Genomic DNA, 23,599 nt, shown 5'->3' with positions numbered 1-23,599 from the left:
ACCCCAATCCGCATGTGACATAAGAAACGAGAGGGGATCCCAACCCTTAGGTACTCCAGCAACCTGAGAGGAAAAAGTAACGAACGAGAAAGGCCCGACCTAACCACCACTTACTATCTCTCGCCTGTTCATTTCGTCCCTTCATCACATACTTGATTAAATGGGAAATATGTAAAGGTGGTGTTTGTGCGGCGCAAATGAACACAAAAAAGGGGCGAAACAAAAGACTGTCGGTCGGGCAGGACGAAAACAAAAAGCGAGAAGACTCCCAGGCGTCGGCGGGGCTTTTCTCCGAGCAGGATAAAATCTCCGTCATTATGGACTTCCGCGTGAGGCGAAAAACCTGCATTGCTTGATCGTAACGTGGAAGGGAAAATCTCCTGCTTAGAATTATCTTGTTTTTTTTTTTTGTGTGTGTGGTTTTTTTTAAGCTAGTCTCCCGAATCAGATGGGATGCCTCGTGGGTTAGGTTCAAGGACCACGGAGGCAGGTGATGCGAGGGAGATTTGGATCTCTCTCTCTCTCTCTCTCTCTCATTTAGTTCCGTAATTTTTAGTACAATTCTTTCATGGTCATATGATTTCTCTCTCTCTCTCTCTCTCTCTCTCTCTCTCTCTCTCTCTCTCTCTCTCTCTCTCTCTCTTCTCTCTCTCTCTCTCTCTCTCTCTCTCTCTCATTTAGTTCCGTAATTTTTAGTACAATTCTTTCATGGTCATATAATTTCTCTCTCTCTCTCTCTCTCTCTCTCTCTCTCTCTCTCTCTCTCTCTCTCTCTCTCTCTCTCTGTTATTTAGTTCCGTAATCTTTAGTACAATTCTTTCATGGTCATATAATTTCTCTCTCTCTCTCTCTCTCTCTCTCTCTCTCTCTCTCTCTCTCTCTCTCTCTCTTATTTAGTTCCGTAATTTTTAGTACAATTCTTTTATGGTCATATAATTTTCTCTATCTCTCTCTCTCTCTCTCTCTCTCTCTCTCAAAAGAAATATAAGTATTCTGTCTCCCTTAAGAAGACACGTCTCTCTCTCTCCCTCTCTCTTATGTAGTTCCGTACTTATTAGTACAATTCTTTAATGATTAGCTACCCTTATCTCTCTCTCTCTCTCTCTCTCTCTCTCTCTCTCTCTCTCTCTCTCTCTCTCTCTCTCTCTCTGTCAGAAGATATAACCAGCATTCTCTCTTCCTTTATGTAGAAGTTTCTCTCTCTCTCTCTCTCTCTCTCTCTCTCTCTCTCTCTCTCTCTCTCTCACGGTATAAGAGTCAAGGTTTCCTTCCCCAAAGCAATTTCCACCAAACCAAGAAGAAGGAGGAGGAGGAGGAGGAGGAGGAGGAGGGAGGAGGAGGAGGAGGAGGAGGAGGAGGAGGAGGAGGAGGAGGAGGAGGAGTGCGTGTTACCATTCCACATTTTCTTCTGAAACGAAGCAATTTCAGGAGTGAAGGATGAGCTGTGATTATCATTCTCTCTCTCTCTCTCACTCTCTCTGAGGGGTTACGGTAAGGGTTCATTGTCCTTCATGTAAAGATAAAGATTGTCCATTGTACCAAATGAACTTGTTATAATAATAATAATAATAATAATAATAATAATAATAATAATAATAATAATAATAATAATAATAATAATGAAGGTCTGATAATCACCTTGGGCGTGTTGAAATCGCCCATTTGGTGTCAGTTGTATACAGATCTTAAGGTCCCCGAATGGTAATTATAAATCCTTTTCCTATAAGTTAAATTTATCACTTTGTGCTTTAGATGTTCTCACAACACTGGCTTTTTTCCTTTGTTTGATATATATAATTAAAGCTTTAATTTTACATATATATATATATATATATATATATATATATATATATATATATATATATATATATGTATGTATATACATTATATATATATATAAATATAAATATATATATATATATATAAACATATACATAAAATATATATATTATATATACATATATGAATATATGTATATACATACATATGTATTTAATATATATATACATATATATATATATTACCCTGATAGACTTTCCGATCTTCAGATAATCTTTTTTCTAACCTGGCTGCTTACTACCCAACAGTCGACTAACTACCAAGAACATTTTTATTTACTGATAGGTAAAAAAAAAGAAAAACGAAAAAGAAGTCAGTGCTTAGAAACTTGAAACAGACCTTAGGATTCTGTTGTGAGAATGTGAGAAAGCAAAAAGGTCCCCCAATCTTGTCAAATTTCTTCAAAAAGTAAAACAAATCAGACTTTCTCTCCGGTAGACCCTCTCCCATTGTCTCGACAGGTTTAACAATGGCAAAATGAACTGACAGATTGGCCCTCTGTCGAACTGCCTAAGAAGGAAGAGAAAACTTCTCTTGGCCCTCTGTCGAAATTCTAAAGAAAAAAAAAATTCTCAGTGACTTCTTTTCATTGCTTGATTCTCTCTGTCTCTCTCTGTCTGTCTCTCTGTCTGTCTCTCTCTCTCTCTCTCTCTCTCTCTCTCTCTCTCTCTCTCTCTTGCTTTTGTTAAGTATTTTGTTTTTCTCCTTTTGAATGTATTTCTATTTTTTCTAAAGAATTTTTCTCTTATATTCAGTCTATTGTTTATAACTTTCTCGCCTTTTATTTCTCGGTGTTTCAACATCTCCCAGCTCAGATTCCTTTATTGTGGATTTTATTGTGAATTGGCCTCTCTCTCTCTCTCTCTCTCTCTCTCTCTCTCTCTCTCTCTCTCTCAATTACCCTCAAATATCCCCAAACTTAATCCCCATGGAGAAAAGCAATGGGTATCAAAATACCCCAATTTTCCCAAGTATATCTATACATACCCCAATCCTCCCTGAATGAAGAACAGGCAATAGCAAAAGAAAACAAGTAAAAAATGCCCCGAAGTTTCTTCGGCGCAACAGAGTTTTCCGTACAGCCGCTACAGCTTATAATTAAGGCCACCGAAAATAGATCTATCTTTAACCATGGCCCTGTGGTGGTCTATATCGCCAGACACACAATTTGACTAACTTTAACCTTAAATAAAATCAAAACTACTGAGGTTAATGCAATTTGGCATGTTTGATGACTGAAGGGTGGATGATCAACACACCAATTTGCAGTCCTCTAGCCTCAGTACTTTTTAAGGTCTGAGGGCGGACAGAAAAAAGCCGCCACAATAGTTTCACAGAAAACTAAAGAGCTACGATTCCCCAATTTCCCCAGCAGCTACCTACTTCCATACCAATCTTCTTCTGCTGAAGAAAAAATAGGAAACAGGCTTCAATAAGCCGGTGGCTCTTCCTTCCCCTATTGTCATAGAAAGAGCTTCTCCGTGTCTGTCACTCTCTCAGTCTATTGTTGAGACAGGTTCTGTACGGGTCCTGTACTTAAGGGGGAGGGGGGGTTAAGGACTACGTAGACTCTCCTATTGTACTCCTAACCTGGTTGAGGACTCGTGCAATTAGGCTATCTTAGCAATGGCGTCTCCTTCTGTTGTCAGATGTTTCTGTTGCACGTGAAGGTTTCCCCAAGGGACCTCCTCCCCCTCTTCCCCTGAACCCCCTTCCACCCCACCCCCACTTCCCCTGGACATCCCATTTCCCCTCCCCCCCTTCTTCCTTCCACCCCCTTCCCCGGTCCCTTTCAATCACTGTTGGTTTTGGCAAATGTATATTTTTTATCATGATTTGTTTTCTCTGTTTGTTGTGATTTTGTTCGAGTTCGATTTAATGTTAATTATTTAGCAGATTTAGGAGATTGTATGTTATACATGATAATAATAAGTGTTATGGTAATTACGATAATAACATGAATACTAGCAACAACGGAAATTATAATAGAACTATACAATAACAAAACCCAGGGTATACTAATGCCATTTGCACATACAAAATCAACCTTCCACTGTAATAATGTAAACACTTAACAATTCACCTGACAGATTAAACTCCATTTTCTGTAAATAAAAGGTAAATTGTCCATTTCTGGAACTAAAAAATTAAAAAAAACAATAAACAATAAGTATTAAAGACTTAGAGGAAGAAAGAACTTGTGCAGAAACAGTCATAAAATAACAAAGTGAGCATGCTACAACCTACACCCCTAGCCCCCTGCCTCCCACCTCACCCCCACCCCCACAGAGAGAGAGAGAGAGAGAGAGAGAGAGAGAGAGAGAGAGAGAGAGAGAGAGAGAGAGAGAGAGAGAGAGGCCTTTTTGGATGGAGGAACATAACAAAAATAACGAATAAAAATCCACACAAACAAGAGAGAGAACTTTCTCAGGCCTGAATGAGTGAAAAGAACAAATAGAGAGAGAGAGAGAGAGAGAGAGAGAGAGAGAGAGAGAGAGAGAGACTGTTCTACCGTCCCTCTGATAAAATAAAATAAAATACCGAATTAACAGAGAAAGAGAGACGGTGAACTCCCGTAAAGCAAACCAATCAGAAGCACTGAATGAACACGAGGAGAGAGAGAGAGAGAGAGAGAGAGAGAGAGAGAGAGAGAGAGAGAGAGAGCTCCAAAAATGCAAAGGTCCAACCTAAGCCAGCCAGCAGTAGCACCGCGCGTCTGCGCCTGCGCCAGCGCTATAGAGCGCGCCGCCACCTGCGCACACCAAACCACGACATAACGGAAATAACGGATTGGGAAGCAAAAGCAACAGAGTGGTTAACAAAAAAAAACAGTAGATCTGTTTGTTTACATTCCGTTGTGAGAATCACTTCTGACCTCCTGTTGAAGAATATAACGGTTTATCTCTCTCTCTCTCTCTCTCTCTCTCTCTCTCTCTCTCTCAACAGGCATACATAGGCCTAGTCTTTTACCATTACATAAACCTTCCTTTTCCTCGACAGACCTTGAAAATTACGTCTAAAATCCTGTTGAAGTACAACGGTTTATCTATCTCTTTCTCTCTCTTCTATTTAAAAAAAGGAACAGACCCATATAGGCCTAGTCTTTTATTATTAAATAAGCTTCCTTTTTCCTCAACCAATCGTCGCCATAGGCCTAATCCTCTCCTAAAAGACAAAAAAAGATATCAACACGAGTGACGACAGAAGGTTCCTTTTCTGCAGACCCGTTGGGGTAAATGTCACAGGGTATTCTCCTTTCATATCTTTAGGCCTACCCTGGGTCCTGGGCCTACATACATCCTCCCACCTTTTTTTTTTTAGTTTTGATAAGCCTATTTGGGGCTTTTAGTTTTCTTAAGTGAGTAATTGTCGCGGCCTACCAGGCTATAAATATCAAAGTCTCGCCGTATAGGCCTACGAAGTGTGAGTGTGATATTACGTCTCACTGAATTTCTTAAAGGCCTACTGTAGCTCAGGCTCTAGACGTCATTATAGAAAGCAAGAGTTTAGAACTCATTTATAATAATAATTTACGTTTTAAATTAATTTTTAAAAATGTTTCATCTCAAAACCCTGAGAAAAATATTATCTACAAGAATTGGTGTCAACCAGTTGGTAATGGGAACAAGATAAGAGGCTAGACACACAAAAAATAACCTTGAAATAAATACTTCCATAAAAAAATTAAAAAATAAGAAAAACCTGTTATAAATAGCGTCTACTGTTTATCAGAGCAAGATAAGAACATCAAAATAAAAAAAAAATACTACTCCATCTTAAAATTACAGAGTACATAGTATTATTCCACTGTTTGTGAAACAGATTTTAAGAAACTTGAGAAATAAGTAAAAAATGAAATTAATATGCGAACGTGTAAAGAGTTAAAACAACTAGACCTACTTAAATGAGAGCTACGAGGCGTGGATACTTGTGGAAGTGAAGGAACAGGAAAAATAAGAATAGGCCTAGCTGAATTCTGAAGTTGAAGAGGAAAATAGAAGCAAATATATGTAAGTATCATTAAATAAGAAAAAAATAGCAACTCGTACGAGAACTTCATAAAAAAACTGCAAAAACCAGATATAAAAAAACACAAAAACTGTTATTCAATTGCTTATGAGGGCGAGATAAGACACTCAAGCCACCAACGGAAAAACTTATCTCATTAAAAAAATACCAGATTAAAAAAAGATAACCATGTCTTTAATGACATAACTGTAACTCATGAAAAAATAGTATAAAAAACACGTTCGGCTTCACGCACAGATTAACGACTGACAGACACGCGATGTAATAGTTTAAGAGGCGAAGATGGAACTTACATTAGAATGATAAAAATCACACAAGAAGAAGAAGAAGAAGGAGAGGAAGAAGAGAGAAGGAGGAGGAGGAGGAGGAGGAGGAGGAGAAGAAGAACTCAGCTGGTGACATCGGTCTATCGTTGGACGCTGCGCTGTTCACATCGGCCTAATCATAGACGCTTTTGATCGCCTGTTTAATACTAAATAAATCATTTATACGTTATAAATCTTACATATAACATATATTTCATCCATCCAAGCATCCACAACGGAAGTTCTCACAAGAGACCGACGGAGGAAAAGGAGAAAAAATAAAAAAAAAAGTAATCAAAACGATCCGCGCAAGCTCTTCTCTCCTTCCGCCTTATGACCGGACATCGCACAATAATGGGATGCACCCAGGCGAAATGAACGCACCTTGGCAACAAAGGTCTCCCCGCTTGCTCTTCTCTCTCCTTCTCTCTCTCTTTCTCTCTCCTTCTCTCTCTTTCTCCCTCCTCATCTCTATTTATCTATTTATCTATCTATGTACCTTCTCTCTCTCTCTCTCTCTCTCTCTCTCTCTCTCTCTCTCTCTCTCTCTCTCTCCTTATCCGCGTAACTCATCTCCAGAAGGTTGCTACGGAAGGAAACGCCCTTTTCCCAAAACTCTTCTCTCCACCGGCCTTTCTCCCTCCCCTTCACCCCTTCCCCGCCTCCCTGCAATATGGAGGGAGAAGATAGCGAACAGAGGAATAGCAAAAGAAAGGAATAATAGAAGAATGACGTGGAGAAGAGGAGAGGGGGGGATAAAACGGAAGGAAGGAGCCACTCAAAAGTACGCACACTTCAGACAAGCACATCCGATGTATTCTCTCTCCACTGGAAGCCACAGGTAAGGTTCACAGGGGCCAGATTTCCCACGCATCTGTTGCTGAAGGGTTTATATAATATCCTTCTGCTTATGCCTGCATAATTATCCAGGTATTTTCTGGGTACACATAAAAAAGGAAACAAGTAAAAAGAGTTTTCTGTGCAGCCGCTACAGCGTGTAATCAAGGCCACCGAAAATAGATCTATCTTTCTGTGGTCTCTGTATAACGCTATATGAGCCCAATGAAACTTTAACCACGGCCCGGCGGTGGCCTTTCCTATACAGTTTCCAGACGCAAAATTATGGCCAACTTTAACCTTAAATAAAATAAAGACCACTGAGGCTAGAGGACTGCAATTTGGTATGTTTGATGCTTGGAGGGTGGATGATCAACATACCAATTTCCAGCCCTCTAGCCTCTGTAGGTTTTAAGATCTGAGGGCGGACAGAAAAAGTGCGTACAGAAAAAAGTGCGGACAAAAAAAGTGAGGACGGACACACAAAGCCGTCACAATAATCATCTTTTCAGAAAACTAAAAATAACAATTAAACAAATACACAAACGGGTTTGCACACATAAAACCCAAATTTACACATCATTAATAAACACACCAACAAAACAAAGTCTTAAACCGAAGTCTTAAACAAGTATGGTATAAAACTGACTTTCTTGTTTACTTCTATTCTCGGCCCACAGACACACATACAGACAGACGAACACAGCCCAGCGGCACTACAGAAAAGTGTGTTGCATGTCATCTGGCCGCCGCTGTAACCGCATGCAGCTGTTGCTGATGCTGGTGTTGGAATGTTGGTCAAGAGAGAGAGAGAGAGAGAGAGAGAGAGAGAGAGAGAGAGAGAGAGAACCTTAATTTTTGGACAATTACAATTTGTTGACTGATATAAGAACCCAGTTTCTTTAGTCTTCAGGTGTGTGTGTGTGTGTGTGTGTGTGTGTGTGTGTGTGTGTGTGTGTGTGTGTGTGAGAGAGAGAGAGAGAGAGAGAGAGAGAGAGAGAGAGAGAGAGAACCTTAATTTTTGGACAATTACAATTTGTTGACTGATATAAGAACCCAGTTTCTTTAGTCTAATTGTGAGAGAGAGAGAGAGAGAGAGAGAGAGAGAGAGAGAGAGAGAGAGAGAGAGAGAGAGAGAGAGAGAGAGAGAGAGAGCCAGCCAGCCAGCTGCTTCTGCTGGAGCCACACACACACACACAAGCGTGCCTGGAAACGTAACACATTCCAAAACGCCAAGTCATCTCCAACATAACAACAAAGAAACCTGCCTAACACATTCCAAAACGCCAAGTCATCTCCCCCCCCCCCTCCCCCCACCTTTTGTTTATCTCCGCTTCCTCCTCCTCCTCCTCCTCCTTCTCTTCCTCTTCTTCTTTTCTTCCTCTCTTCCTTCCTTCCTTCCTTCCTTTTGTAAACAAAGGAATGCAGACTCCGGAAAAGGAAAAAATAAACATGTGGGCATTTGGGTGTAGACAATAAAAAAAGGCCCCGAAATCGCTTGGGCGAAAGGTGGGCGCCCAGCGGGGTACGAACGAACCCTTTTGGAGAGACCCTATCAGTGCATAATGGCATGCCCAGCATGCCCCAGTCAAAATCAACACCTACCTCGCCCCTTGCCAAACAAACCTCGGGCCAGGAATACACACCAAAGAGGAAACAGGACGGGGTACTGGTGGCATCAGTGAGGGTATGAAGAAGGCTGGCTGGTGGAGAGTGAGGGCACCCAGGTGGCCAGACTGGAAGCAGACTGCAGAGGAGGAGGAGGAGGAGGAGGAGGAGGAGGAGGAGGAGGAGGGGTATAGGATGGGCAGAGAGAACCGTGAACCCAACAAAGGGATGCTCTGAGAGAGAGAGAAACTGGAGTCTTCACTTCGTATCCCTGAAGTCTTCTGACGACTCCTGCAGAAAAAGCAGCTGTCCAGCGCCTCTCCTCTCCTTCACTCGAAGGCGTCCAGGACGCGAGAAGGCCCTTTGGGATGATACCTCCAGCCATTCTACCCAATCACGTAACAGACTGTCCATGGTGTGTAACGTCACACCTCTTGTAACTTGCTAAAATATGTAGAGACCGCCTTGGGACAAAGTACCCAGAGGGTGAGGTCCAACACGCTTTAGTTTTCCATTGCCAATTTTTACGGTCGTGATGGTTTGAATTGTTGTCAGTGATGTATTTTTTCCTGTTCATTTCTCCCTTGAAACGCACCTTTGGTAGTGCCCAATAATAATAATAATAATAATAATAATAATAATAATAATAATAATAATAATACCAGGAGCATGTGTCCTCTGGAAAAAGAACTGTTCTTACACCTTTTTTCTTGAACAAGAACCCGTCACAATCCCAGAGACGAAGGAGAATGAACGCTGCCCTAAAAACAGTTATGAGAATCCAACTTCAAAAGCACACAATAATTCCTTCTCCATGCGTACCCATGCCCAATGGAATAACAGCGTACCATGCCCAGACATTACCATGCCAAGTCGCTCCTACGTCCTTCGTGACTCTCTCTCTCTCTCTCTCTCTCTCTCTCTCTCTCTCTCTCTCTCTCTCTCTCTCTCTCTCTCTCTTCCCTTCGACTCCCTGCCTTGAATCAGATTCTCACACCGGTGGGACTTGGAGACCAGCCACCTCCCCGCCCCCTGGGCCCACCCCGGCTAAGGGCAAACTCGAATGCCACTGGGGGTGTCCCCCAAGGGGAGTGTCCCGTCTTGTTTTTGTTACCCCCTGCTTGTATCGCTGACACCCTGTCCATTACCCTCTCCATATGGCATCCTTTTCTCTGCTTGTAATCTGTTCCCTGAAGTCTCTGCCTGGTCGGAAAGTTTGTGTTTTTGGTCTTAGACTCGCTGTGTAAGCCTATAATCTCTGTTTCGCTGGAGGGGGAGGGGCGGGGGGGAAGAGGGAGAAAGGAGGGAGGGGGTGAATTCCAGAAGAATGACTGGACTGCACTGGGAGATCGCATACCTCTGCTAGTAAATGTTAATGATAATATCTCACGTTTTTTCATTCATAATTAGAATTATTAATTTACAATCGAGAAACGTGACCCTAATTCACTTGAGGAGGTTAATAATGAAGTCCTTTGCTTAACGTAAAACATATAATCAAAACAAACAAACAAAAAAGTCTCTCCATAGCTAAATCACGTAAGACTTGGACAGGTTCGAAATAATCCTACTCAGATTCTGAAATTATCAGATTAGAATCCTGACTCTAATTTCCGGTAACCATTATCTAATGAAGAACAATTACAACTTACAGTAACCACAACTCAACACAGACCTTAACTGCCATTTTCATACAGATTTTAATTATGGTTTGCTCGCAGATTTAATGACCATTCGCTCGCAGCTTTTACGTTCATGTGCACGCAGATTTTAAGACTATTTGCCTGCAGATTTTTTTTTTATAGTTTACTGCGAATTCCACGATAATCTGCACGATGATTTTGTGACCATCTATTCACAGATTTTATTGCCATTTACTCACAGATTTCATGATCATGTACACGAAGATTTCGAGACCATTTGTACGCAGATTTTATTATGACCATTTGCTTTCAGATTTTATGACCATTTGCTCGCAGATTTCATGACTATTTGCTCGCAGATTTTATGACCATTTACTCGCAGATTTTATGACCATTTACTCTCAGATTTCATGGCCAATTATTCGCAGATTTCATGGCCATTTACTTGCAGAATGTATGACCATTTACTCCAGAATCTATGACCATTTACTCACAGAATGTATAACCGTTTACTTACAGAATGTATGACCATTTACTCGCAGATTTTATAACCATTTGCTTTCAGATTTTATGACCATTTACTTTCAGATTTCATGACCATTTACTCGCAGATTTCATGACCATTTACTCGCAGATTTCATGACCATTTACTCGCAGATTTCATGGCCATTTACTCGCAGATTTCATGGCCATTTACTCGCAGATTTTATGACCATTTTCTCGCAGATTTTATGACCATTACTCGCAGAATCTATGACCATTTGCCCACAGAATGTATGACCATTTGCTCACAGAATGTATGACCATTTACTTTCAGATTTTATGATTACTCGCAGATTTCATGACAATTTACTCGCAGATTTTACGACCATTTACACGCATATTTTATGAACATACACACGCAGATTTTATATCCATATACAAGCAGATTTCATGACCATTTGCTCGCAGATTTCATTACCATTTACTCCCACATTTTCTGACCAAATCACGCAGATTTTGCTCGACAAAAAAAGCAACCCTTACATAGTTTTAAATGTAAGAGCGACATAGCAACAGGGAGAGATATGCTTAAGAGGACGACCATTTCTCTCTGAAGGTTTTGAACTTAGACCCCATGTAAAAAAAATAAATAAAAAAAATTACCAGACCAGCGCCAGATGTTCAGTGGAATGAGGCGAGAGTTTCACGAGATAAAACGGAGAGATAAGGATGAGAGAGAGAGAGAGAGAGAGAGAGAGAGAGAGAGAGAGAGAGAGAGAGAGAGAGAGAGAGAGAGAGATAAGAGGAGGTTGGCTGAAATAAATAAGGCGTGATTGGGAAACGAAAGGGTAGCTTACAGCCTGGGACATGAGGTGGGCCAACTTTCGATCTGGGAGGAAATTTTCGTGTTTGCCGGTGTGCGGTGGGTTGGGGGAGGGGTGGGGTAAAGGGGGGAGAAGGGTTCGCACCGGAAGGACCGAGATTGGACATTTGCTAAACATGGGATGATTCTGGACATTGATTCTTCCCCCCTCTTTCCTTCCCGCCTCTCTCTCTCTCTCTCTCTCTCTCTCTCTCTCTCTCTCTCTCTCTCTCTCTCCATATTCTACGATTGTAAGGAAATATAGAATAATTAATAACGAACTAAAAAATAATAATAATAAATAATAATAATAATAATAATAATAATAATAATAATAATAATAATAATAATAATAATAATAATAATAATATCAAACCCTAGCAATCAAACCACGAGTCACTAACGGGTAAATAATAATAATAATAATAATAATAATAATAATAATAATAATAATAATAATAATAATAATAATTTCTTCTACGCGAGCAAACCTGGCCAATACAAAATGGTCAAAACCACAAACTCGGCTAATATGACAGGGCCAAGACCACATCAACAGCTGATATGAGATGGAGACACCGGTTCCACAAGTAATACAGTGTAACACAACCACACAGAGAGAGAGAGAGAGAGAGAGAGAGAGAGAGAGAGAGAGAGAGAGAGAGAGAGAGAGAGACAGGAAAGTGAAGTGAATGTCAGACTTAAGTCTAAACGGTTCACCTATTTCTGATACGAGAGAGAGAGAGAGAGAGAGAGAGAGAGAGAGAGAGAGAGAGAGAGAGAGAGAGAGAGAGAGGTGGAGGGGGGGAGAAATCGAATGTCAGACTTAGCCTAAATAGTTCATTTATTTCTAATGAGAGAGAGAGAGAGAGAGAGAGAGAGAGAGAGAGAGAGAGAGAGAGAGAGAGAGAGAGAGAGAGAAATTAAATGTTAAACTTAAGTATAAATAGTTCACTTATTTCTAATACGAGAGAGAGAGAGAGAGAGAGAGAGAGAGAGAGAGAGAGAGAGAGAGAGAGAGAGAGAGAGAGAGAGACAGGAAAGTGAAGTGAATGTCAGACTTAAGTCTAAACGGTTCACCTATTTCTGATACGAGAGAGAGATAGAGAGAGAGAGAGAGGTGGAGGGGGGGGGAGAAATCGAATGTCAGACTTAGCCTAAATAGTTCATTTATTTCTAATGAGAGAGAGAGAGAGAGAGAGAGAGAGAGAGAGAGAGAGAGAGAGAGAGAGAGAGAGAGAAATTAAATGTTAAACTTAAGTATAAATAGTTCACTTATTTCTAATACGAGAGAGAGAGAGAGAGAAGAGAGAGAGAGAGAGAGAGAGAGAGAGAGAGAGAGAGAGAGAGAGGAACTTGAATGTCAGACTTAGCCTAAATATTTCACCTACTTCTAATGAGAGAGAGAGAGAGAGAATTTATAAAAATGGCAACAGAAACAGTAAGATATTAACTCTACATATACAAACATAGGCGAGTACAATTATTTATATAACATATATACATATAAATACTGTGAATACCTCTCTCTCTCTCTCTCTCTCTCTCTCTCTCTCTCTCTCTCTCTCTCTCTCTCCACCCAACGCCACTCAACGAATGATGGACGATGACGCCCCTCCCCTCTCCCCCCAACCAACCGCCTACGAGAAGAGAGAGACCTCCTCCTTCAGACTCTGAATGGGCTAAACAAGATCGTCTTTCATCTGATACATTCCTGAGAACGAACCCACTCGAACAACAGTGACCTTGACCTTTGAATCAATGACCCGTTGTCCCGATGGGTCAACGGGGTAGAGTGAATCACGCGCCTAACAAAGAGGTCAATTGTACTTTTTTGTAGACCAATGCTGGTCGCGCCAGATTTCTCCTACCAGTCCGGGTACTGGTCTATAGCGACTTATTATTATTATTATTATTATTATTATTATTATTATTATTATTATTATTATTATTATTATTATTATTATTCACAAACATGAACAGTCATGGGTCACAGTAAGGCAGGAGTATTCAAGAGAGTAAAAATGACTTATTATAGGATATTGAGTGTGCCAAACTTCTCTGGAAGTTACGTTGCAAAACTATGTGATACAGGCCAGTATTTCAATGTTTGTGATAAATCGAGGTTAAAAAAATACTCTGTGTCAAATTTATCTAAGACTAACTGATAAACCACATGTTGACTTTCCCATAAACAGTTAACTATCAAAATATATATATATATATATATATATATATATATATATATATATATATATATATATATATATATATAATGTTTGGATAGTTAACTGTTATATAAATATATAACTGGAATAATTATAAACTTATATAAAATTAAGTAAAAGGAAAGAGAAAAACTGATAAAGAGAGAGAGAGAGAGAGAGAGAGAGAGAGAGAGAGAGAGAGAGAGAGAGAGAGAGAGAGAGAGAGAGAAATCCATGATCACTATTACGAAGAGCAAAACAACTCAAGATTCTCTACCACCATCGTTATTTCAGCTGAGAGAGAGAGAGAGAGAGAGAGAGAGAGAGAGAGAGAGAGAGAGAGAGAGATTAACACCCTTCAAACCCAGGCCATCAGAAAAAAGAAACAAATATCACCTTTACTATCTCAAGTACCAAAAAAAGAATAAAATATAACCAGGACACAAACACATTCCTGAGAATAACCTTCGCCAAGACCAGCTGAAGCCCGGCTTATCATAACACAAAAAAAAAGTCCCCAGTAACATGACAATGATGACGTTAGTGAATTTACAATAACTTTAGTTGAAAAGCTTCGGTTTGTGAAGACCTGCTGTCATATTCTCTAGAGGCCTGTAGGGGGAAGGTACTTTATATAGATCTACATTTTTGTGTTATTTCTTTCTTAATTGCAATTACTGTCTATAAAAGATCGACTTAATGTTATTTCTTTCTTAATTGCAAGTACTGTCTATAACAGTTCATCATTTTAGTGTATATATATATTACGCTTTATTTAGTAGTGGTAGTAATCGAATTAGGCCAGAAGGGGAGAAGGTGCTTAGTACGGATCTACCTACTTTATGTAATTTCTTTCTTAAAATCATTTACTGTGTATATAACTGTTTATCACTTTAATGTATAAATTAATATGCTACAATTCTTATCATAATAATACTAATAACTATAACATCTTTCAAATAACAGCTATTAGCAATGGGGACGTTGTCAGCCAAATGCTTGTTGTTTACACTCGCCTTATCCTCCGGGCTTTGGCGACCGGGAGCGGCCGAACTCCCTGATTATCAGCCACAGCAAGTGCATATTGCTATTGGAGGTATGTGTTTACGAAAACGGATTAATGAAATACCATTATAACGAATGTATTGAGTCGTCTGTAGTTATATATTTTATAAGATGGTTAAATTATGATATGAAAATAATGTTCTTAATCAAGATACTTCATCAAATGATGTTATTTTCCAACGTGGAACCATTGCATACGCCACATTAAAGCCCATATCCCATATCCCATATGATCAGAACATAGAGGCCACTATACTGCCCTAAAACGGAAGCCTGCAGTACCTGCAAAAATACAAAACTGAGAAAAAATGGTAGATACTCCCTTGCCTTACTACTGATTTTGCAGATACTGCAAATGGGACCCCATTAAATACTCGTGGAAGGCATTGAAGAATCATTCTGAAACTGCAGTAACTTTATGTATTTAGTGTTTCACGAGCCCCATAGGTGGCATATCTCAATTTCGACAATTTTGCTGATATTGCAGTTTTCCATTTTAGGGCACTATATCTCTCATTGCTATCAGACTATTAAACCATTACAGCTCCCATTACTGTCATCCAATATATCCTGATAACCACCCCTATAATATCTCTGACCATATCTTGTCAGCTCCCATAGAACCATTACATCAGCCCCACTACAATCAACCCCACAAAACCATTAAGTCTCCCATTATTACCACCCTATTAAACCATTACAACTCCCAATATCATCACCCCATACACAGTTTACAACCAACACTATAACCACCCCATTCAAACCGAAACACCCTACTCACTTTATTCTCCCCACTACTATATAACCATCACATTAAAAAAAAAACAAGAGACGAACGACGAGATGGTGATCAGCTGGGTTACCATGGACTACACGCCTTCCTCCATCGTGGAATTCGGGACGGACGCCCTCAAGACGAGGGTGGAGAGTTTCCCGAAGAACTTCACGAACCTGGGGTTCGAACTCAGGGTCATGTTCATGCACAAAGTCACCATCACGAATCTGCTCCCTGACACGAGATACTGTGAGTATTTTATGACCTATGAGGTTAGACATTTGTGCTGTGCTTTCTGTCTTCTACTTATTTACGAGCTTGGTGGCACGCGCTACGCTGCGCTGGAACCCGGGGCTGCCAGTCATGTCTCTCCTAACCTCCTGATCACCTACCTACCCTGCCCCCACCTGGGGTGAACAAACAGGTTTGCAGGAGGAGGGTGGATGTGTCATGTCTCCCCTACCCTCCCGATCCCCTGCCTACCTCACCCCCACCCACGCCAGACAAACAGGTTTGCAGGAGGAGGGTGGAAGTGTCATGTCTTCCCTACCCTCCCAATCCCCTACCTATCTCGCCCCACCCGGGTTGGACGAACCGGTTCACAGGGGGTGGGTGGCTGTCACGTCTCCCCACTGTCATGGAACAACAAGAACCACAGGGATTATAGATTATTCAGAAGGTGATTAGACCACTGCAATCTGATGTCATTAACAACCAACAGCCAAACTAAAACTAATAATTTATCAATCAATATTTTCCTATTTTAATACTATGTCAATATTTGAAAGTCTTACTATGTATGATCTATCTTGTTTTGCATCTTATCTCGTTTTCATTTTTGTAAAATTCACCCATTTTATCACCTTTTCTTACATCAAAGTCTATCACTGCGGAAGTGAATATGGCTGGTCAGACCTGTTCACCTTCAAGACCTGGAAATCTGGAACGGACTGGCCAGTGAAAATAGCTATGTACGGTGACCTGGGATCTGAGAATGCACAGTCACTTCCAAGGTAAAGAAATGACCTTATTTTTTTTATACACTATAGAATCCCTGTTACTACTACTGACACCGAGGCTGCCTTAGGAGCCCCAGTCAACAAGGGCAGTTTAACTCATGTTCTTGAGCTGTAGGATTTGCTGTGACCACTGCAGTAAGGTCTGTTAGTGTTTGGCTAGGGGTCTACTTGCTTAGAAGCACATCCTAGCACTGCAGTTTCCTCTACTGATTTACTTTTAAATTGTATTTACATGATTTTTTGTCATTATTTGCTGTCATATATATATTCTTTTCAACTCCTTCCCTTTGTCCTCTGTCAGTTTTCCTGAATCATTCCATAAGGATCTAACGAACATCATAAATATCGATCATATTAACCACCAGTAAGTACCTAATGATTCTAGAGGCTAGTACATTATGGCATAAACATCACTGGAACTGTTTACAAACATTAGATGAAACATTAATGTATACAAGCAGTACTGAAGGCTGCCATCTTTCAAGAGCCCATGCTGACATAAAGACAGCTCAATCAGTAACAACAACACTGAGGAGTCTATACACACAGTACCGAAAGTTCCCATCTTCTGGAGTTCATCTGAATATAAAACAAATTAAAAATCTAAGAAGATGACTGTAAATATATTTTTCTGATGCCTATATCTTTTACAACTTCAGTCCTATCTATCTGCCTTCCAGACTGCAGACTGAAGTGCAAAATGGAATGTACGACGCCATCATTCACGTGGGAGACTTTGCTTACGACATGCAGAACGTAAGTGTAAACTGACATTCAAAAATAGTAATGATACTTATCAATAAAGAGTGTTGCACCCCTCTTCTTAATGAGACTTGACTTTCACAGACACAGAGCAAAAAACGACCCTAAAAACAGACACACACACAGATTAAAACAACTCTAAAAACAAGACCCTATTTTCAGGACAATGGCAGAGTTGGAGACGAATTTATGAGGCAGATCCAACCAATAGCAACCCTTCTTCCCTACATGACGGTTCCCGGAAACCACGAGATGGATTTTCTGTGAGTAACCTAAGATTAACATTTGCAGTGTAGATGTAAATCTCATCTGAAGCTGCAGTTTATGGTACAGAGACTCAGAAAGGCAATGTTCCCCTCCCCAGAAGGTAAGACCAGTCCTGCAGGAAGCACCACTTAAGTTATCACAAATGTCTTCAACATGTCATAATCACATGTCAACTTGTTCTATACATATCACAAACAAGTTGGAAACACAACTCCACAACCACGAGTGGAAAATAAGTCATTGGCTCTAGACCCCCTGGAAACACCCCTTACATTATCACATATGTAATAAACATGTCGGTAATTTATTTCACACATATCACAAACAAGTTGAAAACATCAATCAATGACCATAAGTGGAGAACTAATCATTAGCCAATGCTGGATAATCATACGCATTTCATTGCATTTCAATAACATGTATTAAAAGTTATGGTAGATACATGTGGTGAGAAAGGGAGAGAAATTAGTCAGAAAATTAGTAAACATAAAATTAGCAAAATGGAAACCAGGAGAAAGGCCCCGAAGATCATGAAGAAGGGGCATGGAAGACTGTCTGGGTCAAGTGGAAACTTAGAAAGTAAATGAACAAGAACACTTAATCAGCAAAACCCTACGAAGACAGGAACAAGTGACGATTTATACATACATTATTTATCAGCTCGCTAAGACAGTAGATGTGTTGATCAAAAATGCTTAGTCTCCTAGCTCATTATATATGCAGAAGTACCCTAAATCCTACAAATTCCCTTGCAGAGAGTTCAGAAACTACAGGCACAGGTTCCACATGCCGAAAAACACCAACAACTCGTGGAGTCTGTACTACAGCTGGAACATGGGTCCAGTCCACTTCATCGGCGTCAACACGGAGCTCTACTACCTGTTCACATACTTCTTTGGAAGACTTCAGAATCAGTATGAATGGCTTGAGAACGATCTGAAGGTCAGTTGGATCAGTGAGAGGTCAATTTGATTGTGATACTAAAGCCCCATAGTCTGAAATCAGTGTCCCAACCCGTTCACTTGTCAAGGATGCTGTTATGTTGACATCTAAGAAGTTTAAGTGTGTCATGTTTCCAGCTACTTTCTGGCTTCTAATGAGACGTGTAAGAATTTAAATTGGATTGCAGGAGTTATTTTCAATCTCAACTTGCTAACCTGGATTTAAACTGGAGTAAGTGTGATAAACAAGCACCTTCTGAAAGGTCGTTTCACTGACTTTGGAATCAGATGCAAAATCATTTACCCTAACAGTTTCCTGGGACTCAAAAAAAGCTATCGATTCATTTTCTTTACTTCCCTCATTTTAAAGGAAGCAACCAAACCGGAAAACAGAGCCGAGAGACCTTGGATTATCCTGTATGGCCACCGTCCGATGTACTGTTCTACAGTTTGCCAAGACGATTGCTATAATGTCGACTGCCGCACCAGAGTGGGATACCCTTACTTAAATCTGTGAGTAATTGTCCCCTAAACTCTCCTGTCCAGTAAGGCTTCTGTCATAGTGAACTACAATCACAATATCTGTGCCCAAGACTTTAATCATCCCAAAAACTTTCATAAAGTAGGGGAACCAGTTCTTCCTTCTAAAGCTAAGTACAATTCAGACTATGTTAGCATAAGTCCAGATTTAAGTTCCTTCCTGAACTAGAGTCGTATTCCTCATTCAAAACTAGGCCCTCCTTCCAGACCCAATCTTATCTCGAATACTATACCAATTCATCCTTCCAGACCTAGTCATATCACATTTTCTAAATAATGAGCTCTTCTTTCCAAAACCTGGTAGTATTCTAAATTTTAAATTAACCCTTCTTTCTAGATCTAATCAAATTCTAGAGCCTCTAATGCCAATTCTTCCTTTTCAGACCAGGACTAGAAGACCTCTTGTATGACTATGGCGTAGATCTGGCAGTCTGGGCCCATGAGCACTCCTACGAGAGACTTTGGCCACTATACAACTACACTGTGGTGAATGGATCTATGGAAGAACCCTACACAAACCCTCCGTGAGTACACTGTATTCACTGACCTGGATGGGACACAGCCAGCTAGTCTCAGAGCTGAGTGGTACCAGGGGGCATTCGTTCAAGTGTAATATGAGTGTAAAGCATGTCATAAACGTGTTGGCAACTTATTGCACACATGTTACAAGCAGGATGAATACCAGTCCACGACTTATTAATAGTCATAACTAGTGCTTCATACAATCATCCAATGAATTTTTAATTCACTTAGTGTCTTTGACTTGTTTTCAACCTGTTTGTGATATGAATGCAATAAGTTGCCATCGATATGTCACTGACATGTTTCACTGTAGTGTTGACACACATTGAGAAAATGTAGAATAGAAATGAACTGTGAAGGCCAGCTGATATTTCAAATGGTCGTGGCTTTAATACAAGCAATATACTGTAGATAGTGATTATCAATAACATGGGGATGATACTGCGAGACTTATCAGTATATAAGGAGGAGAAAAGTAAATAATAAGAAAGCAAGGGATAGTATAAAAGCAGAAACTAAATATGATGGGTAAAAGTGAGATTAAATTTGCGTGTGGCCTTACCTTGGCATTAAGTCAAAGGCACCAGAATTTGTATTATAATTATTGTTACTATCTAGTACAACTGGAAAGCTGAATCACAAGCAATACAGCAACTATAAAACGATACCTGAGCTAAATTAAGATACGACTCACCTTGCTGAATGAAACATTTCCTCTGCTATCAAAGATAGGGACTGGTATGAACACACAAACGACCAGAGAAGTCTGAAACGTTTTTGGATGATGGGTACATGCATAAAAACGTTTGGAATAATAACAATAATTACAAAATCATCCTCGAAAACAACGCAGCGCATTCTAGGGGAGATGAAAGCGGCCCCCCTGCACGCCTTCTTGGCTGGACATAACCAAAATTAAGACCCATTTCAGGAGAACTTTTGACCCGAAAGAGGGGAAGCGCCTGCCATCAGCTACCTAGGTAACGGGTTGACAATAACCCCTCTGTTAACCCTTCTGGTCACCCCTCTGGTGCAGCAGAGGGGAAATTTGAGGGGAAAGCTTGAAAAGACGAAAATGAGTTGGATGATATCGTACGTGGAAATAGGGGGTTTAAGGCACGAGAATGAAGACTGCGTATAAATAAAGTATAGCTTTTTGGGGAAAGGGGACCTATACGTGGTTGCGTGTGGGTCATTGTATGGAGTCAAATAACTCATTATTGCAGGATCACAAAGGGAGAATCGAACGGGGAATTTACGAGAATATCAAGCATAAGGAAAATTAAAGAAAAGGTGATTGAACCATGAAAAATAACAGAGTATATTCTTCAATATCGAGTTATCTTCTAACAAGGAGGGTTTTGAATACCTAATTACTCTTTTGCTAAAATACTGAAATTAAATATAAAGCTTTGATTAAATAGGAAGAAATGAAAGGTACTAAGCAAAAATAGAATAAATGGATATTATATATATATATATATATATATATATATATATATATATATATATATATATATATATATATATATATACAGCAAGTGAATGTATTGATTTTGTAGATGGATAATAAAATGGTTTATATATATAATATATACATATACATACATATATATATATATATATATATATATATATATATATATATATATATATATATATATATATATATATATATATATATATATAATTATTTAGTGTGAGTTATTTCCAACATAAAGCACATTAGCTATTATGGATATTTATGGCTTAAAATTTATGAAAACAAACAAACATAAACCTAACCCTAACCTAACCCCACCCAACCAAACCAAACCTAACCTAACCTAACAATACCTTACCTAACCTAACCCCAACCTAACAATACTTAACCTAACCTAACCTTACTTAGCCCAACCATGCCAAACCCAACATAACCTCAACCTAACCAACCCAAACCTCCATCAAAAAGACCTTGACCTTCGAGTTACCCTAAAAATAAACCTTCCCTTAAATTTCAGGGTCCCAGTGCATTTCACAACCGGATCGGCCGGATGCAAAGAACGGATAGATGACTTCGTTTATCCGCAACCGGACTGGTCCGCTTTCCGCATAGCCGATTACGGATACACCCGGTTGACCGTCCATAACAAGACGCATCTCTATTGGGAGCAGGTCTCTGATGATAAGGTGAGAGAGAGAGAGAGAGAGAGAGAGAGAGAGAGAGAGAGAGAGAGAGAGAGAGAGAGAGAGAGATTCGTTAATGGAAAGTGATTGATTTTGGGTTAATTGTGAATGAAAATTTCTGGTAGACAGAAAACGTGTAGAGAGAGAGAGAGAGAGAGAGAGAGAGAGAGAGAGAGAGAGAAGAGAGAGAGAGAGAGAGAAAAGAAAATTCTACCTCTTCGTTGTTAATAATAATAATAATAATAATAATAATAATAATAATAATAATAATAATAATAATAATAATAATAATAATAATATTTCTATTTATTTTTAAACACAAAATACTTCTGAAATATAGAACTTTTTTTTACTAAGTCGCTTACAAGAGAAGCCTATAACGCATTATCTATCTACATCTATCTATCTATCTATATTATATATTATACACATATATACATATACATATATATATACATATATATATATATATATATATATATATATATATATATATATATATATATATATATTAATATATACATATATAACTGCAGGCGGGCGACATACAAGACAGCATCTGGCTCGTGAAAGACAAACACGTCCCGTACAAGGAATTGTGGGAGGAATGGAAGAAGTCGAATCCTTCGTCGTTATAAATAAATGGAAAAATAGAAAAATAAAGACATGAATATTCACATGTGACTGTTATTTCATCCCCTGTGCGTTATGGGTTGAGGAAAAGAATCAGCTGTTTGTGTGTGAATGTGGTATATAAATACATAAATGTAAATATATATATATATAAACAATCTCCTGCTCTATACCACTCCGTTCTTATCATAAATACACAACAGTTTGTAATAAACAACTGACATAAATTCATCAATATTGTACACGGCAAACACCACGGCATCAATTAGCCTCAGAAAGGCGAGGAATTCCTTTAAAAAAAACTAAGGATATTGAATACAATCATACTGGAAACCCGGTCGACTCTACCTACCCAATAATAGTATTTACAATCTTCACTAACCTCAACTGCAATGATGTGGGTTTCTTCTCTTATTCTTCCTATTTTCTTCCTGTTCCTCCTCCTTTTCTTCCTTATTTTGCAATGCATTTCGTTGGCGTATTCCTTAAGTAACCTGGAATTAAAATTGAAAGTGGAAATTCACTGAAGATGGTCTTTAAAAAAAAAAAAAAAATTAAGGAGAGAATCAGTCACGTGATCTTTAAAAATCGAGGTCAAATGAGGTGTCGTTCTTTGACAGAATATCATAAAAAATATTTTTTTTAAATTCTTTAATGCCGTTATCTTCTTGGGAGACGTAAAACGATATAAAGATCAAATCAGTTTTCTAATTACGTATTATGAAAACTTATAAAAATTGTGTAATCAAACGAAAAAATTTTTTCTCAAATGTTAGAACGAAGAAAATGTGAGAAAAATTTTTTAGAAAAAATGTTAGGAAAAAATGTTAGGACAAAAAATGTTAGAAAAAAAAAATGTTAGGACAAAAAAAATGTTAGGACAAAAATGTTTGAACAAAAAATATTAGAACAAAAAATGTTTGAACAAAAAAATTCTAGGACAAAAAATGTTAGAACAAAAAATTTTGGAACAAAAAATGTTAGAACAAAAAATTTTGGAACAAAAAATGTTTGAACAAAAAAATGTTAGGACAAAAAATGTTTGAACAAAAAAAATGTTAGAAAAAAAATGTTAGAACAGAAAATGTTAGAACAA

At 39.0% G+C, this 23,599-nt stretch overlaps 1 protein-coding gene across 2 annotated transcripts; it reads left to right on the top strand.

The window, feature by feature from the left end:
• The first annotated feature begins 14,382 nt into the window (after nucleotides 1-14,382).
• LOC136852906 (acid phosphatase type 7-like) lies at nucleotides 14,383-22,547 on the top strand. 2 transcript variants are annotated; one of them, XM_067127859.1, is made up of 11 exons: nucleotides 14,383-14,438; nucleotides 14,780-14,909; nucleotides 15,708-15,902; nucleotides 16,534-16,666; nucleotides 17,353-17,428; nucleotides 17,597-17,697; nucleotides 18,457-18,643; nucleotides 19,013-19,155; nucleotides 19,566-19,706; nucleotides 21,705-21,873; nucleotides 22,407-22,547. In XM_067127859.1, exons 2-11 carry the CDS (start codon nucleotides 14,789-14,791, stop codon nucleotides 22,506-22,508), a joined length of 1,368 nt encoding a protein of 455 aa, XP_066983960.1. In that variant the 5' UTR covers nucleotides 14,383-14,438; nucleotides 14,780-14,788; the 3' UTR covers nucleotides 22,509-22,547. The 2 variants fall into 2 exon arrangements, with proteins under 2 accessions (XP_066983960.1, XP_066983961.1); XM_067127860.1 differs by lacking the exon at nucleotides 14,383-14,438.
• The last annotated feature ends 1,052 nt before the right edge of the window (nucleotides 22,548-23,599 follow it).

Source organism: Macrobrachium rosenbergii, chromosome 26, assembly GCF_040412425.1.
Source record: "Macrobrachium rosenbergii isolate ZJJX-2024 chromosome 26, ASM4041242v1, whole genome shotgun sequence".
In the NCBI taxonomy this organism is placed as follows: domain Eukaryota; kingdom Metazoa; phylum Arthropoda; class Malacostraca; order Decapoda; family Palaemonidae; genus Macrobrachium; species Macrobrachium rosenbergii.
The sequence above is the reverse complement of the archived record's forward strand: the minus strand, read 5'-3'. Positions and strand labels throughout refer to the sequence as shown.